Raw genomic sequence first — 19,284 nt, 5'->3', positions numbered from 1 at the left:
GCTTCGTATACGAAAACGCAAAGGCCACTGGTTCTGCCAGTAACAGAAGTCCTTCCTACGCAATCCCACTCATTCTGAGTGGAACTGGGCTAATGAAAGTGCTACAAGATTTCTCTATTGAATGGCATCAGATATTCCAGGTTATTGAATTTTAATAGGCAGATACCAAAATATAGAACACAGATGAGAGCAACCTTCAGCAATATTTTGCTTTTACACATCTCAAACTTTTAAACAGATGTCTGAAAAAAAAAAAAAAGTACTGTTAGGTGGGAAGAGGAAAAGTTGGAAAATGTAATCCATTTCCTTTTCTGACCAAGCTCAGTTTGTACGTGTACCTCTGCATTCCTGTCTTGTACGTCACTGGTACCTGAAACCTGAATCCTATGAACCAGAAACAGTTTAATCCCAGCTCTGCTATTAAGACTCTGCGGTTTGGGGAGTGTCGCTTTGCTACAATTTCAGTTGTCCTCCCTGCAAACAGGACTAATGTTTACAGCAGAGAACTAATTTGAAGATAAGCAATTGTTCTATGTTAGGGGAACATAAACTGAAACCATGTATGACTTCTAAGTCTTTTCATCCTCATCATCATTCCTTTTCTTCACTGAATTCCATGTTTTGCTCCTTTCCTTCCTGCAGTATACCATTTTGTGACAGACATAACCTACACAAACATAGGGCCCATAATAGGTTTGTGCCATTGGGTCTGCCAAGCTATCCACCACAGCTAATGCAAAATGCAATGTTACTTCGCTTCACAATGTGCATAATGCAAAAAGGGTTAAATCTGAGAATCAACATAATGCATCTTTAACTACATTGCTGAAATCAGCAGAGGAAAAGAAGTAGTCCTGCCACTGCTCAATGAAAATTAGTCTTTCTATATCCACAACTAAGTATACCCAAGTAGTCTCTCAGAGGAATTATATTAGTTTGGTTTGCTACAGTTCTATCCTTAAGACAGTATACAGGGTTCAAATGCTGAAGAAATAAGCTTTGACATTTTCTTTTTGGCCGTCTCTAGTCAAGCGTGTATTGCTTAGGAAAGACCACACAGAAGGCACAGCAAACAAGATCACTCCTTACTGCAAAACGTACACCTACTGTCGCTCCTTTCTAAAAGGATGTAGAATCACCAGTAGTCTCTGACTCCGTAACCGCAGGATCCAGGGTCTCACCTGACTGAGACTGACTGTTTTCCTGGGAGTTCTTTTTTCTTATTTTCTTTTTTTTCATGTTGTTGTCAGAAGTTTGATTGTCAGTATCAGGGGAAGTAGCAGTTTTACCAGAAGTGGCACTCGCTGTGCTTTTTGTCCCTTCAGTACCTTTGGAAGTAACACTGATTTCACTTTCTAGGCAAGAAGATTCATTCTTACTGATAGTTTCCTCCCTGTCACTAGCATCTGTATCAACCTCTTCCGTGCTTTCATCCATGCCATCCTCACCATTAATAGCTGATTTTCCTCTCTTGTCTTCTTCAGTAGCAGCATTTCTTGCATTGGCAGATGTTTCAGAAACTGCCTTATTTGAGTTCTCTGCTGTCTCATCGGGGCTTGTGCTGACGTGCTCCACGTCCACTTGTTCATCTTCTTCTGACACCTCTTCTATTGTGTCTTCTATGTCAAGGCTGGCAGAGGAGGTTTTGCTCTTATAGCTGGATCCTGAAGTTTTCCTGTAGCTCGTGTCCCTGTCACTACCTGATGCATTAGAGCTAATATTTGATTTCTGGCTGGATTGCCTCACTCTGCCATGAGAGCTACCTCCCCTGCTTTTCATCCTGGACCTTTCAGTGTTTCTTCTACTGCTAGACTCACTAGTCCCTGATTTGCTGTACGAACTCTGCGTAGATGAGCTCTTTGACAGGCTACCATCTTCATCACTGTCAGAGTCTTCCTGATCATCATCCTCTTCAGATGATTCCTCCTCTGATTCACTGCTAGAGCTAGATCCAGAATCATCATCAGAATCCCCAAAATCGTACCCATTTTCTTCATCCGAATCCACAGTACTTTCAGTGGCTTCGTCCTGGTCCAGAGTTATTTTCAAGTAGTCTTTATCTTCAGACTCCGAGCCAGAGCTACTACTTTTCATGGATGACTCATCTGAGGTGTATTTTCTTCTCTTCTTTTTCTTCTTCTCATAATCACTGTCCTCGTGTTCACTTTCTGCTGTGATATTTATTGAAACTCCTGATTTTGCTTCATCTCTTTCATATTCTTCCTCTCCTTCTCCTCTTGCATGCACTGAATCTTTGCCAATAGGCTCTTGAAATTTTCTAGAGACACTAATGCGTTTTAACACGTGATTTAGTTTCCTCATCGAAGGTCGGTCATCTGTCAATTTCTGGAAGTAACTTCCCCTGATAATCATGCTTTTCTCACCATCCACTTGGCGAGCTGACATCAACTTGGCATAACTGGAATCTTTCCTACTGCCTTTCACTTTCTGCAGAATCATTGGGAATATCTTTGCTTTCTTCCATGGAGAATGAGCAGGCTCTGTTCTTCCTACTGGTTTGTGAGCACTGACTGCTAAGCGACTTAAATGCATCACTGCTTTCAGTTTCCTTTTTCCCTGGCTGGTCCTATATGCTCTTCCAGGACCATGTCTTAGATCCATCCCACCTCCTAAAGGTCTACTTTCTATCTGAGCCCCTGCTGTCTGGCTTATACCTCTGCTTGAAGGACCTCTGCCTTGACTCATCCCCTGCAAATTACGAAAATGAACTTGATTACAATTTGAAAGATAGTTATTGTGAAAACTTGTATCCCAAAATAGGCCAGTAGGAACAAATGCAACATTTTTTCCCGGCACCAAAACTAACTCACCGATGTTAGTTTAGCTTTTTACCAAAGTTATGGGGAAAGTTTTACTTCTAGAATAGGCTGGACATCTACCTTACTCTGCAACAGGGAAAAATACTGGCTCAAAAATGTTATCTCTTCTCATTTCATTAAAACCAATGTGATGGATTAAGAGTCTAGTACTTCTGATTATTAGATTAAAAAAAGAGGAACATTTACATCAACTTTCTTCCGTCTGCCACTGACATTTTAAAATTTCTTTATATTCAGCTGTGAACTTTATGATAAATTAGTCTAGGTGACTGCTTTTCTCAGTGGAAAATCACCAGTTATAGGCTGAATATTAGTAATATCCCATTTGGTTAACAATATAAAACGGAGTTACCTAAGGCTATGTGGATTTTTCATTGAACTAGAAATCTACATTGAGGAAAAGTAGATGTGGCTATTAAAAGAAACTTTGCAATTCTTTTTTATTTCTAGAATAAGGGACAGAGGTGCTGACACAAACTTTACCAGTCCTCAGAAGGGCAAACAATTATTAACATTGGAAGGGCTGCTTATTCCATCTATAAAGAACGCAACATTCTAATCAGTTGCAAAATATATTTGACAAGGTTTAATGGTCCTTCACCGTGTTGCAGAGATGGAACTAATACACCAGAGATGCTTACCTCTTCTGCTGTTGATCCGTGTGGACTATAGTAGTAGCCACCATCATTCTCCACCATGACTTCCCCGTACTCATCATACATCCCTGAAGGAGACAGCAATCTGCGGCGGCTCCCATACTGAGGCAGTTCATATCTGGCAAAACCATCATTGTCTTTTCATTACATGCACCAACATGTCAATGTCTGTCTCCACACACAGCAACAAATGCACATGCTCACATCTCAAAAGGACAAGAATTTCTTTGCTCTCTTTTCTCGCTACCTTTGAGAAGATTTTTTTTTTTTCCTAAACAGTAACGCAGTCCAAAACCTCTTACTATTGCAATTGGCTGTAAGCCCATTAAAACTGGAGGGCAACCCAAATTCCCAGGTCTTTAGGATCAGTCAAAAATCCCCCAAGTTGCAATGACCTCCTTTCCAGGTACCTGATTTTTCTGGGGCTCTTTTTGAAACTGGGGGATGAAAAAGCAGGTTCCCTGGGATCAGTTCTGGAGAATTCCTGCAAGCTTGTAAGAACAGCAATAATTCTGGAAGAGCTTGCAGTTGGATGGACATTATCAGAACAGATTTTTCCTAGATAAAACGCCAGACGCTGGCTGGAAGCTGTGAGCAGGAAGCATCAGTCACTGAAGTGAGGCTGCTGAGCCACAAAAGGGGAGGAGATGATGGAAATTAATTTCCAAGAGAGGAGATATACGCAAATAAAAAAGTGAATATAAAAACAGCATGATAGATAGGATATACACTCTGCAGTGTAATAATTAGATTCCTAAAGAAGCAGGGAGTTCTACAACGCCCCTTTAACTTTTAAAAAGAGTATTGTTGTCAGAGCACATCTTTGTGGACTCAAAAATTAAAGTAATCCTGTGGGGAAGGAAAGTCTCCAGCTGTAATAGTAAACATCACCAACCTGGAACAGCAGCATTTTCACATATATATAGGAAAAATGAAAATATACCCGTGCTCATAACTGTAGTAATCTTGCCCATAGTATTCCTGCCCTGGATCAATGCCAGACTCCATACTTAACTCCTGTCAAAAGAGAAACACTGATTGAATGCAACAGTAATGAGTGATGAAAAAGGCACAAAGAACACAATCTTAAAATGCAAACAAGCAAAATAAAAAATAATAGCAATTTGAGGAACATTGACAACTGTCAAGAAACATAATGAGAAGCCAACAGGAGCTTCAAATGACCCCTTCCCTCGTGTATTCCCCGGGAGTGACTATTCTAAGTCAGCTAAAATGCAGACGCTGTTCTGGTGTGGGACACTGCCTCACTTATCCTGTACAAAAACCTCATTCAGTAAACTGGACTCACAGAAAATGTGCTGTCACTTCTTGTGTGTCAAAGGAAAACACTGCATTGAAAGATTAGGGCTATTTTACTCACAGTTTGCCAGGTCTCTTCTTGTAATGTTTTCTCAACCATCAACAATCATGAGCAACCTTGGACTAAGCTAAGTGCTTGTCTGTATCCTACAAAAGCACCAGAACGCCCTTAAGCTCCTTTCACACACTGTTTGTTATTAGCCTGCTCTGTGGAATATCTCTGAACTCCAGTATCCACACAGAGCACCAGGGCTTGGGTTTTGGCAAGGCACTGCACATCGGCTCTCTCTCATAGCTTCCTAGAGGTTTTTCTCCTGTCTGATGAAGTTGTGTCAGAGCATCTTGTTGTGATTACTTATGATGACTGCAGAAACGATCACCATTCTCTACCACAAAGCTACCATTGATAGCAAAGTCTCACAAAAGCTAAATTTGCTCTGTTGCTTATTCTGGAAATGATACTGGGTCTAAAAGATTTGAAATAGAAAGTATTTGATTTATAAACCAGAGCGGCCTTTGTACTTCACAGCAGTGTGCTAATGCTTCCATTACATTGGCAGGCCAACTGTTTAGTTTATTTCTAGGTGCAATAATTATCAGTTGACCGACATCTGAAAACAGACTGTGGTTGGACAGTGAGGAAATTATTCTGTCTGTGAAGCTGGACATGAAGCTAGGAAAAGTTTCAGTCTGAGTGGTGCAGTCCATGGGAAAACTGAAAGATGCTCAAGGGGAAAATACCAAGATGCAGTAAATTAAATGTATTTAATTACAACAACATAAGTGGGGTAACAATGTCAGGACTTTCCTTTTCATCTAAGAGAGTCAGGGGGGAAAAATTACCTAAGATAGACAGGTTTTTATTAGGAAATTATGTACAAGCCATTAAACAAGTTATAGAAATATTTAAGAAACGGAAAATAGTGGTACCTCTGGTCTGAGAAGAGAAGGTCTCAGCAACTGCTGTTGCTGCAAAAGAAAATTAGAAAGGGGTTAATGAGGCAGCAACAATCAAAGTGAAGGTCATTTGTGTTTGAGTTAAGATTTGAAAGAAATCCTAAAATAGAAGTCCTTCAGAGCCTTTTGTATGGCGTTCACCTGTATACTTCCGTACTCAGCGAGAAGTTGAACACTGATAAGCATCTAATGTAGTAAAATCACTTTACAGTACACTATTTCTTTTGCCTAATATAAAATCAAATTCCCAGTTTGTGTGGTGATTCTCTAAATCATTTAACTTAACTCAAGAATTTCCATTAGAGCCCGGGAGAACTATTGTGTAGTTTGTGTTGGAGACAGCAGGGAGGCAATGGCAGACAAAAAAATCAGCCACAACATGTAGAAAGAAAATCTGTAGGAATCTCCAGTTAAGTCTGTGATTTGGATAGTAAAAACCTGAAGGGATCTGATTTCTTACCCGAGCTTCTACTGCAATACCATTGCTTTAATTCTCTATCTGTATTTATATACTTCTGTGGCTTTTAACTGAGTACCTCGCAACCACAAATATAATTTAATTCACAATACCAATAAGACAGTAAAGGATTATCTCACTTGTTTTCTCTACAGTTTATGTGTGGTTTCTTTCTGTATGGGACACGCAGTGAAAAAAGCATGCTGACAGGAGGGAAAAGACCCCAGGAGGCTGCACAGAGAGGACCAACAGGGTGATACAGCTCCTCTCAGGTGTGTCACAGCTAAACATGGGTTATTTTTGGTAGTCATGTTGTTAATTACTCTGCAGCTCCAGTTTTCTGCAGATGACAGACTGATGCAAATTACTCTTAAGGTCATGGGATCATAGATTAGTAAAAGCGATCCAGCTCTCAGCAGTAAATATCAGACTTTATGATAGAAATGCATTTTGGAGATCTTTCCAGTTATTAAAGGAGTTCGTTCAGATTTCTGAAGGAAATTCTCCATGTTATTCACTGCTGGAGAAAAAGATCCTGCAAACCCAACAATCTACACTCGAGCTGCAGAGAAGGTCTATGTAGTCCAGTACGAGGCCTGTGACAGTGGGCAGCAGCAGATGATTAGATGTGCCATAAGAAAACACAGCAAGTTTGGGGATAATTCCCTGGGAAACTGTTTTTGGCAGTTTGTCAAGCAGCAGTCTCCTAGCCTGGAGGTTACGTTTGTGCCATGATTGTTACTAGCCCCCAGTCGATGTATGCCTCGGGAACCTTTTCAACCCCTTTATATTTCTGGCCTCTATGACACCCAGTAGCAATGAGTATCACAACATACACTGTATGGGAAAAGTATGTTGATGTAATTCGTGTTGTAAACATAGTTAGGGAACAGCCTTACCTCTTGTTGTGCATATCCTCGCCTAGAAGTCAGAAAAAGAAAAAAAAAATATTAGTATACTTCTGTGAGACTACATAAAGATGCATATTGCCATTCTTTCTGGAGAGAGGTGAAAAGATAATGTAATTAGAAATACTACTAGCAAGAAAAGAAATACATATCTACAATACAAAATATGTTTTTCTTTAGATTTGCTCTGGACATACGAATTGCTGCATGAGAAAGGCTAGTGAATCTTTGGGATCTTGTCTTGCTTTAGACTGCAAATGAATGAGAAGAAATCCCCAATCCCCAAAAGCCAGAGAGCCAGTGCACCCAGTGGAACACAGCAAAGGCAAATGCTGTGTTTGGCTTTCTTTGCATTCCCGTAAGAGAGGTCTGGCCCAGTCACTTTCTCTCGTCTCAGAGACCATCTACATAGAAACTCTTATTTCATGCACCTGCTTAAGCAGTGAAACAGTTTCTCTTCTACTTCTGGACTTTCTGCATTCACTCTGGGCTTGCTAGAAATTGGCCTGGAGCTTCTATTACTAATTTCTTGTAACAACATTATTATTAAAATTACATTTTTCCTAACATTTCCTCTGCAGGGGGGGAGTTAAATTATTTTTGTTATCTATGATTATTTTGCCACAGGCTTTGTGCTTTTGATCTTACTGTAATTTTTTTTTTTGTTTTTTTAATTCATTTTCTTAGAGCCATTCATATGCATGACAAATGCACTTATGTCTATCAAGTTCTCTATTTTCACATTTTGTGCCAGAAAATTAAAACGGTTTAGACAAAACTTCCTGAAGGAACAGGAATTTAGGTCTTAGCATTATTATTAAGGATAAGCCTAGATTTTTTTTCAATTTCTTTTTTTAAAAAGGAAAGGGTTAATGCTCAAAATTATGTTGAGCTTAACCTAGTACACAGACAGCAGTCTAGGGAAATTCTCTGATTACGCTTGAGTAAATAACAAAGAACAGTGTAGAAGTATTTTTAATTCTTTAATATCACCACCTATAAAGTTTTCTGTTAATATTCAACACATGGATTTGATTATCAGCATTAAATTAATGCTGTTGCCTATATAATACAAAACTAATGAACAACTGAAATGAAGATATATCGTCAAAAGATGATCTGTGACTTTTCAAAGCCCACTTGAAGAATGCTGTATTTAGTTTCTGTATTGCCTACAACAATCTTCAGATAAAGGCCTTGTGCTGCACAGATGATAAGTAAGCCTATTAATTGCTCTCGAGTAGTCACTACATTGCAGATTAAAAGCGTAACAAAAGTAATTCTCATTCAGTTTGGAATTCAACTTTCCTAAAAATAGCACCACGCTGTGTTTTGAGAGATGCTTATACTTGTCATACAGTTTTGGGTGGACATGATTAGAAGAAAAAAAACTCCCAAAATACAAAAAAAAACCCCATTCACTCAATACAGCACAAGGATCTAGTCTGACAAAAAGGCAAAGGTCAAAACAACATCATTTGTTTCCAGTAAGCAATTAAAGGTCTCCACCAAGGGAGGAATTGCTTCTGGATAAACATTATCAGCCAGACTTCACTGCAGTCAGTCAGAGAGAAAACTTCAATGCAAAATGGGAAGCAAGACCATAGTTCCTATGATGTTGTGGGATAATATGACAGCTAGTATATACTGCTAGTACTTAATGTGAAAGATAAAACAAGAATGAATTTACATGTACAGAATGTGGTGACCTTTCACAGGTCTGTATTACTAACATAGGTTAAAGGAACTGTGATTTGCCTAAAGCAAAAATTTTCCCAATTACTGGCATCCCAACAGGCATTTGTTATTTCATACTTTACATCTCTTTTCACATTAAAAGTTAAAGCACCATAAACTCCAAATACTACAGATACTACCGAGAGAAGGCAACTGCTTATCAATTTGCCCTGACTCTTAAAATGGAGGTTTCCTGCAGTTCATAGCTGGAACTGAGGAGAAAGAATCTGGAAGCGAGATGAGTAATGATCTGCTACTGCTCAATTTCAGCTTTGCAAAGAAGCACTCTCCACTGATGCAGTCTCTGCTCCTGCTCAGAACTCCACCCAGTCAAGCTGATGACAAAAGCATGACAGACACATCCAGGGTGACATCGGACCCTAATTAACCAAGTCAGACAACCTGAAGAGGGGTCAACGAGCTTCTGTATGCTCAGCTTCTTACCGACTAATACACTGGTTGCAACACTTTGTAGTGCTGCAGAACTGCAGTAGCATCCTGACATCTCAATGGGACAGAACTTCTCTGGGTTAAGTTAAAAATACATGCTACTAGTACAGTTTCTTTCCCGATCTAATAGAATGATTTTTTTAACACAGACTATTCAATAATCCAGCAGGACAACAAAGGTTGCGTTAATTCCAGACAAAATGAAACTACATTTTGTAAACTTTCCAACTTAATAAAAGTTTCCAGAATGAGAAAGAAGGTGTTCCTCATTAGTGAAGAGCTGATTACCACGACCCCCACAGACTCTTCTGACACTGATGATATGAATTACCTGAAAAGGAGCTCCTGTGTGATGTCCATTCTTTCTGCCTAAGGAATGTCACGAACAATTGTAGCCAAATGAAACCTTTGGAGTTTATGCTGTGAATTACTAAACACCTGCAGCTTTGCTGCATGACACTACACACTGCAACACTAGATCATATTTGTCTAATATTTCAGTAGTGATGTAATGAACTTCACAAAAGTATCTGTTACGGGTCTACAAGCTCCAGAGTGGGATTTGGGTACTTAAATTCATATCTCTGTCTTAGGCGTTGATCCTACCTGAATATGCTTACAACAACAATTTCTCATGCTCATCTCTGCACACTTTCCACTGTCCCACTGTCTCCATGCCTGGACCATGGCAGACACACAGAAGCAAGTACACATGTAAGTCATCTTCTGATTCTGTCTCCTAAATCTTAAATGTTCCTCTACATAATAGCTGCTGAACTTTGAAAATTTGCTGCTCGTGCAGCAGTAGTGCCTCTCTTGGAGAATTTAGCATCATTGGCAGGTATTCTACATGCATGCATCTTGTAAATTCTACAGATTCTATTATGGCAAAAGTGCTATGATCGATAATCACTCCCCTCACACATTTAGCTACTATGTGTGTCTTGGAACTAGTCTAGTCCAGTCTAGTTCAACAAGAGTTTTAAGAAAAGAAAAATTCTAATGTATCAGTGAAACTTGTGTGATGGTGTTCACGGAGTTTGGCTCTTGGACAGAGGAAGAGAAACTACCTTCAGCAGTTTCCAACTGAAGCATCCATACATGTCCTAACTGCAGATTTAAAAAAAGAGGAGAAAAGAGAAAAAGCCAAGCACCATGGAAATGCTGAGTATCTGGAGATAGTCTGATAAAAAATTAATTAACTTTTTGCTCAGAACTACAACGTTTGATACTGAACTGGGGTTTTAGTTTTTCTTGATTATATAGTATTTGCCTTTCACAATATATTTTTTAAAATTGTCATTTTAAATACAAATGTTGTGAATTTTGGCAAAAGACTACAAGGAAACTTGCAAGTTGAACCCAACTAACATTCTTTAAATGCCAAAACTGCTTTTACTTACCATTTTGTTTTCAAAGGACAAGCTGTTTTACTATAATTGACATATTTACTGTAAAGGTCTGATTTAGATGACTGTGAGCAAATAAGCTACTAAGTAAATCCAGTTATTATGTGGATTTTTACAAGTACTTGAAAAATCTTCATTTGGTGACATTAACCAGAGTGACTTTATTACAATTTAAGATAAGCAAGATGATTCCGCTGTAAAGTTCATGGGAGACTAGCATGAAGGCTGAAGAGAGACACCAACAACATGTGCATGCAAAATAAAAAACAACCAAATGCTTTGTACATTAAAGAAATACACAAAATAAAAACATTTAACATGCAGTTAATGACATAAGAAATGCAATGGAAGGCAGACTATAGGTAACAAAGGGGAAGACAGCCAGGTTTACTGAGAAATCAAGATAAAACCCTTCTTCTGATCAAATGTGAGCTGAAAGAAAGCATGCTAGCATAGCAGAGCGCTGCATCATCTCCCATGGAATAAGACAATGCATTACCGCAATAACTCCAGCTCACTAATGCTGAGCCTGCTTACTACCAGTACTTGCTTTCTTTGATGTCCAATATTTCACAGTAAGATTCCTCCCAGGTGGTACATTTTATGGGCAAAGCAAGACATTCCAATTACAGCTGCAGAAAAATCACTCTGCTTACGGAGACTACCTACAGTGAAGGCTGCTTAACATAAAGCAGTATCAAGCTCTCTGCCGTCTATGACTGATCCTGGGGTAAAAATGGACAGTTTTCCCCAAGAATTTTTGGTAAATAGACATAAGAACCAACATCATAGAACAGTAACATATAGCTCTGTGAAAACAACTTGTAGAATTATTATACATTACAAATTTCCAAGTGAACAGGAAAGACAATGTCTCTCAATTTTGGGATTAGGACTGAATAAGTAGTGATACACAGCAGAGAAAGGGAAAAAGTCTGAATTTCTATAGAGTCTGAGGCAGATACCATGTGCTGCATTAGAGTCATCTCACTCAAAATGTTACATGCAGAAAACATCCAAGCATAAATATTACAGTGCTGTCGACTGAGACGGAAAGCGTTTCTCAAGCTCCTCTACAACACAGCTCAAGTTGCCATTCTGCTGGTTGTGCTCAGCCACAGCTTCTGGAGTTGGCAGCTCTGGTGTTGCAACCGATTTGAGCTTAGAAACGTGCTTGGGCAGAACGTGGTTTTTGTCTATTTGGCTGTACATGTTGGCCACAGACTTTTCGATCGCCGCTAAATTCTGAATGTTTTTAAGAATACCTTTCAGCTCCCTACGAGGAGGCAGCTCTGGCACTGTGGCCGGTGGTGGTACAGCTGGCTGTTTGGCAGGGGATTTTGAATACTTGGCAGGGGAGAGGTGCTGGGTGCTAAGAGGAGATGAAGAAGAAGAAAGAGAAACTGTAGGCAGAGGTGGAGGATGTGGTGGCAACAGAGGAGGGGATGGAGGTTGTGGTGGAGGTGGAGGCGGCAGCAGTGGAGGTGGGGGTGGGGGAATTTTAGGCGGATCTGGAATGCTTTCTATAACTTCTTTGGTCTGAGGAGCTAGAAAACTTTGGCAAACTGGTTTCTTTATCCTGAAAGACGGAGGAGTTGGTTTGCGAGTTGGTGGAGGAGAAAGTTCTTCAGGATAGTCGTGGTGAGTGATGATTACAGAGGGGACCGTGGAGGCCTCTGGTTCAACTACTTCAGCACAAGGTGTCGGAGAGGACAGAGGAGAAGAGCGAAGGCAAGGAGAAGCAACCACACTTTTAGAAGACTGCTCTACCACATTCTCTCCTTCTTGGAAACAGGTGCTGTGTGTTGGCGATCGGATGGATTTCACATCAGGAGATTTCACTTGCTTCATTTCCTGCAAAGCCTGCTGCTCAAACTGTCTTGCCTTCTCTTTTACAGTTAACTTGGGGCCACTTATTTTTTGAAATAGTGGACTGCTAATATCAACACTGCTATGTTGATTTTCACTTCCTTCATTCTCTGCTTTGAGTCTCTCCTGTTGCCACTGAATGGGGTCCATAATAACTGGCCTACTCAGCGAACCAGGAGTGTGTCTCTTAGTAACGTGAGTTGGTACCGTCCATGCACGGTGACTGCCTCTCAAAGAGGCATCTCTCAAGACTAATCTTGAAGGAGAAAGAGTATCTAGAGTATCGTTTCTTTTCCGTAGAAACCCAGCAGCAGTGGGACTTTGAGCGACACCTTCCACATATAATGGGTTTTGAGTTGTTAATGGGTTCTCATCAGATAAAAAAGTAATGTTACTTGAAGATTTGGGGAGATTATTGTTCAGTGATCCATTGATATTAGATTGCTTGTGAGCCTCAATAGCACGGGAAGCAAAGCTGCTTATAACTCTCTGACGGTCTCCTTCTTCTAAGACTGACTTTTTTCCCCTGCTTTGTTGGAAATGGTAGAGAAGAAAAAGACTTGAAAGAAAAGAAGATAATCACGTGTGAGGAAACATGCATGGACATAGATACTTATGAGAGAGAAAAAAAGAACTTATGATATGAATTGGAGCCATTAAATTACTTCTAGCAAACTACTACTATTCAACAGCAAGACCACATTTACTAGACTACTGGGCAAGACATTTACTTTTACAATGTTCTTTAGGGGAGAAGGACTTGAGGACAAAGAAAAACTAAAACATGTTTTCAGCGACTCAGTAAGTTCAAAAATAAGTTAACCTCTTCTTAAAAAAAACCCTTAGATTTCACAAGTATCAGTCAATACTGTACCCTATCTCCCCAAGGACAAAAAACATCAATGCTACACAGTTATGCAACACAGCTGCTCTCTGAGATAATATGGAATCATGGTGACTATACTGTATGTCCGCATAATTGTGTCTCCATTGTTCAAATGGCAGTGGCACTGTGCCATACTGCACACAGCCAACATAGAATATTTACAAGGATTTAACCGTGGCCCCAGGAGGAGTCAGAGGTGCACCCAAGCACATCTGAAGTGTAGACCTGTAGGGTCTCTGTGAGGTGGCCAATGGGAGCTGAAGCTAGTCAGCTGAGGTGCATGTCAGATTCAGACCATTCTCCTGACACTGATTCTTAAAGAATTACCAAGCTGGGCATTGTTTCTTGCACTTATGATACCCATATTGATGCACAAGTATCAATATGCATATGAATTTCATCTCTGCACTTTGTTAATCCAGGTAAAAAAACCCTGCAGTTGGATTACATTGAATTTCTACCCCAAAAGTAGGATGTCTCGCTATTTTCTAGAAGTCAACCAGCACCTCTGAGTGCCTCATTAACCCACCTTCCTCAAATATTTTTCATACCACAAACTTCTGAGCAGATTTTAAGATAAGCAGCATTTTAAAATCAATATCCCCAAACTGCCCATTAGAAAAGTGTGCCTTAGAGCCCTGCTTTAAATAATGCTTACCTGAGGCTGAAACTAAACTTATTTTCCCCCAGCCTGTGACAAATTTAAGACATTGGCCAACATCAGACAGAGCCAAAACCAAACCCGTTATCCTTTCAAAGAGAAGATTACCCTCGTCAGCAATAAGACCGAATCAAAATGTTTTTCTACTGCTGCCATACACAAATTTATTCTAATTAAACAGATGTGCTGTCTAGCACAGGAATTAAAAAAAAAAAAGTCTTTAAAAGGACACTCACTCTAAAAAGCTGTCTGAAATATTAAATTTATCTGTAAGACAAGCTATGGTGAGAATATGATGGTATATGGGGACATTATGGTAGAAATGGGGTATAAAGATTGAATTCCACTTTTGTACAATTCCCTTATAGCTTCACTATCTCTGCCTAATGCTGGTACTCCACATTTTGAATGCCATACTTAAATTCTTCCTATTTTCTGCAGTTAAGCAACTAAAGTATAGCATGAGTAGCAATTACTTCAACATACACACAAAAAATCAAAAATACCATACAAAACTATTTTTAGCAACCTAGAGCTGTACAATATTTCCACAGAACCTTCTGACTTAAAAATTTGAAGTCTTCTCTCTACCAAAATTTGAATCATATTCTTTAGAATTTAGATAAAAAAGGGTTAGACTTTATTAACAAAAGGAGTAGGGGAAAAATTACGCTTTACATGATTATGTGAATCCTTGAAGATGAAGTTTTAGAACTCTTGGTCAGACTGTTCCATCTTTTTTGGGGTTGTTCTTTCATATCTCAGAATATATTACCAAATCTAAATTAATGGAAATGTAACCTCTGGTGGTTAAATATTCCCTAGCAAAACTGGAAGAGAAATTTCAATAACTAGATACTGGATAGGAGTTAATTAAGACATGTTAAATCTCCTTTAAGTTATTTAATATGTAAAAGTCACCTGAAGGCCTGTATGTAGTAATGAAACACTTTAGCTTCTTAATTTTTGTTTCTTGTTTTGACTGGGAGATCACCCACACAGAGAAACTACAGCTTCCTAATGGTCACAGGGACCTGAGAGGACCGACGAGAAGAACCGCTGCACAGAGTACAGGGATTACTCTCCCATTTGCGAATAACACCCAGCAAAGCCACAAAGGGTTACACAAGTGAATAAACTCTCCCCAAGCACTGCAGTTCTCCAAAAAACGATATGCCAAAGGCTTGCCTTTGGGCAGAATATAACTGTCTGAAAAATAATTGACTTCACACTAATAATAAACAAATTCCTTCTTCTAAAGCAGCATACTTTGAGGTTGGTCAAGTACCCTCAGTCTATTTAGAGGTGAGAGAAATACATGATTCTGAACTTGAAGGAAATCCTCCAGCAGAAGGCTCATGCAGGATGACATAACCTTTATGCTACTGGAAGAGATTATTTCAAAAGCTTCTCAGTTCCTTCTTCGCTTCACATGACATCTTTCAAGGACGAGGTAATCCCACAATCTTTTTCTGTTTATGTATAGATATTCTAATCAGTAATAAACATGAGCTCACTGGTTTGAAGTATGTTTCTGCAAACTGAAGGAAGTGTATCTGCCTTGTAAGGAATTGTAAATAGCAGAGAAGATTTTTGCATCCAATTGCGAGATCTTAAGTCCATGAACTGAAAGCAAACCAGTGTTGGTTTTGTATGGGTTTTTTTAAGGTAGTAGGACTATTTGACTTTAGAAATAATACCATTCAAGTTCAGCAATCATACTTCATCTCTGCTTCCAAGAAAAGGATAAAGAAGCGTAGAAGTATTGAAAGTTGACAGTAAATGTCTTTCCTGTACTTCATCAATGGACAAATAAAATATGAGTTTCAGACTGCAACGTTTAATGGGATTTACTGAAAGGAAAATTAACTAGCATTTCTATTAGCTACAAATATTAAGACAATGAAATGAGCTTACTTACTGATGCCTATGTATCCAAAGACAGAGAAAAATGAAAATTACGAGACAAGGCAGATTTAAAACTAAAGAGCTTAGTTCCATTTTATTTGCTATAAACACCAAATTATGAAAATAAGACATAAGGCAGCACTGTAAATGAAAGATGACTGTCTTAGGACAACTAAAGACAGGAAATATTGTACTAAAATTCATGAAAAACATTAATAAAAGATATTTCCCAAATAATAATTTCCAAAGGTATACCAGTGCCTTGAAATGAAGTATTAGACAGAAAAATAAAGATAATTTGTAATCATTTTTTATTGAAGTATGTTGTTTTCTTGAAAATCCTAAGGATTTACATTTATATTGTAATATTTTTACTAGTTTATGTTAATCAGTTCCTTAGCATCATGTATATGTGTATATCTTAGCTGTATGCAAAGACATCTGAGAGAAAATATTCCATATATGACATCCTTTCTGGTGCAGTGAAAACTATATTTAGTCAAAATAAACATATATCGAGGCCGCAAATTCAATACTGAAAATCTGTAAATTTTCATCTGTATGTTGCAGTACTAAAATGTGAAAAAATCTTCGCAGGTAGAAACCCAGCACAATGAGCCTTGTTCTGTGTTTAGCATAAGGTATTCATCAGTTCACAATAGAGATTCTTGCACTGGGGTATCCATTTCCCACAGATAATCAGCTTTATATCACTGCCAGTAAAATTAGTAGAAGTGAAACATTACTTTCAGTAGAAATTTAGTTAAATGCAAAAGAAATAGGAATTTTATTTAGCAGGCCACCTCACTGTATGTGTAAGTGTACAGGGGTGATCTCATGTGGGTCACAAACAGAAGTGTTCACATTTAAAAATGCGACTGTCAGCTTCTGTCAAACATACATATTTCCTCCCTTACTGCCCAAGTAGTAACACTTCACAAAGGAAAAATACATGGGAGGAAATTCAGCAGTTAGGAGAAGCTATTCTTGCTTCAAGTATAGCCCCTTTACTTACACAGAAAAGCTCAAGCTCTGGAATTACTTCAAATGCAGAGACTGCACTCAGATGGCCAAGAGTTAAAGCAGCAATGATACACTGTCGTGCCTCCTTAACATTTTATGAACTCTATCACAGCATCTGGAAAATTTCACCTTTCTGAGCAAACCAAATCATGATTGATAACAAAGCAGAAGTTGGGCAATCCTCAACAACACCAGCAGCTATCTCTCTACCTGCCTCCAAACATGTTATTAATGCTATGCTCTTCAGCGTTACTTGGTTTTAAAATAGAAACATAGAAGAATAAGCGTGGCAAGCTTATCAACAAAACTCCCCGTATGATACAAATATTAATTGTCTATTCTTGACTGTAATATTTTCATACTATGAGTTAAATTATTGTTGGAGTCCATAAACTTCAGATTTACAGAAGCATGAAACAGCACGCTTCTTTGTAATATTATTTTACGAACATAAAATAGGTAAAAGATATATTCATTGAACTGCAAGTGGTTTCTCTAATTTGACAGCTCCTTCATCTTTAATTTCAACATTCAAATAGTTTCAAATTTGGAACAAAAAACCCCCCACTTTACCTAACAGAATATTTCTTACTATAGCAAATGGGTACTTTGGGCCAGCAATTTCATTTGATGTGTTTAGTCAACAGCTTTGAAACATGCAGTACGTTGGCCTGGATTTGCAATGGCACTAAAGGACCCCAGTCCCGGCTCACCCTGGTAGCAATGGCCTGCTGTAAGCTCTTACTCTAGAGAAAAACATCTGGCTATACCCTTCTTTTTGCCAACTTAAAACCTGTTAAAGATTCCCCCATGCACTACAAGAAATCCCCATTAGCAGGTTAAATTGATTTTTGTCTCCTTACAGAGTCCTTCTACTTATTTTCTGATGTTTGAGATCCCCAAGCAACTGGTGAAAGATCGCTTCATGAAGAAAAGACTTTTTGACACAGACTACATGAAGCCATATCCCTGGAAAGTGAATCATGGCTTCGGTCAATAGTAATTTTATTGATCTATCACAAGGAATACTTACATGGTGCTGTCACCAAGCTCTTCATAGAGATTATTGGCAGCTGTGCTTGCTGGTTTGCCTGCTGGTAAAGCCATCTGGATTCTCGCAGTCTTTGCACATTCAGCCTGTCGCCTTTGGTAAGCCACGTAGCGAAGAAGAAATACTCATTAGAAACACTCTATACTGTAACATAAGCCAAGAGGTAAAGTTTTCTATGCTTTTTCCTGCAGTTTTCAAAACATCCCTGTGTTTTGTCTTCTTCAAAGAAAAGTAATAACATGATAGTTTTCCTGGCTTTTTCAACTTCCTGTTATTTGTTCGCTCTCGGTGGAATCCCAGAGCTCCTCCTGGACAGAGACCTCCTTACCAGCAGTCTATCACTGACACAGCAGGTATTTCCCAGGAAATAATGTATGTTCTAGCCTTGACACTACTCATTCGGAGGTTCATCTGTTCTGGCTGCCCAAGACTAACAGTGGAGACAGTAAGCTCTTTGGTCAAGAGCTTCATTCAAGTGCCAAGAAACTGTAATTTTAAACACAAAAAAAGTCTCTGGCAAAGTTTAAGTTATCACTTACAACTTCTTTCTCACCTCTGAGGTGACTTGACTGACTTGCCTTTGCTTTGCTTTTGAGGGTGGATGATACCTGGTCTTTCCTAAGGAAGTGTCTCTATGCACTGTAGCCTGACATGCACTTGCTTGCTTGAGGAATACCACAAACATGGAAATATCTACTTTCTTCTCTGCAGGAAACAGGCAATGTCCTGAACCACGGTATCTTTAATGTGTGCTAGCATGCAATAATCAAATACATTGAGTAGCGATATAAGTAATTTTTAACCTCACTATGCAAGGTGTTCAGGAGCAAGTTGGACTACAGCAAGTAAGTCTTACTGAATATCAAGTACCCCTTCTTCTTAAAAATTAAGATTAGTAGGCTGTCAGTATTCCTATATGAGCTGTTAGAAACAAAGCTGAAAATAAGTACTTACTCTTTGAATCTGTTTCGTTATGCAAAAAAAGACAGAGAGATAAAAAGGAAGGTTAAATGAATTCCTTTTGCAATAATTGTCCTCAACAGTGAACCTAATTGGAGTAATGAACTAGATGCTACTTAATTATTCCACATATAAAATTACGGAATTAATGACATGTTTAGAGAATCATAATATCCAGAGCTGAACTGTGCT

At 38.8% G+C, this 19,284-nt stretch overlaps 1 protein-coding gene across 1 annotated transcript in view; it reads right to left on the bottom strand.

Annotated features, from left to right (window-relative positions):
- Positions 1–19,284, bottom strand: part of PCDH15 (protocadherin related 15) — a 1,100,829-nt gene that overhangs the window by 4,372 nt on the left and 1,077,173 nt on the right. The window contains exons 36-41 of the mRNA XM_075423232.1: positions 18,115–18,225; positions 7,130–7,151; positions 5,747–5,785; positions 4,440–4,513; positions 3,482–3,614; positions 1,240–2,709 (exon numbers count right to left, since the gene is read on the bottom strand). Of these exons, the coding sequence (XP_075279347.1) occupies positions 1,240–2,709; positions 3,482–3,614; positions 4,440–4,513; positions 5,747–5,785; positions 7,130–7,151; positions 18,115–18,225 (1,849 nt within the window). The remainder of the gene's footprint in view (positions 1–1,239; positions 2,710–3,481; positions 3,615–4,439; positions 4,514–5,746; positions 5,786–7,129; positions 7,152–18,114; positions 18,226–19,284) is intronic.

Source organism: Opisthocomus hoazin, chromosome 6, assembly GCF_030867145.1.
Source record: "Opisthocomus hoazin isolate bOpiHoa1 chromosome 6, bOpiHoa1.hap1, whole genome shotgun sequence".
Classification (NCBI taxonomy): Eukaryota; Metazoa; Chordata; class Aves; order Opisthocomiformes; family Opisthocomidae; genus Opisthocomus; species Opisthocomus hoazin.
This window is presented reverse-complemented; position numbering and strand designations above follow the sequence as displayed.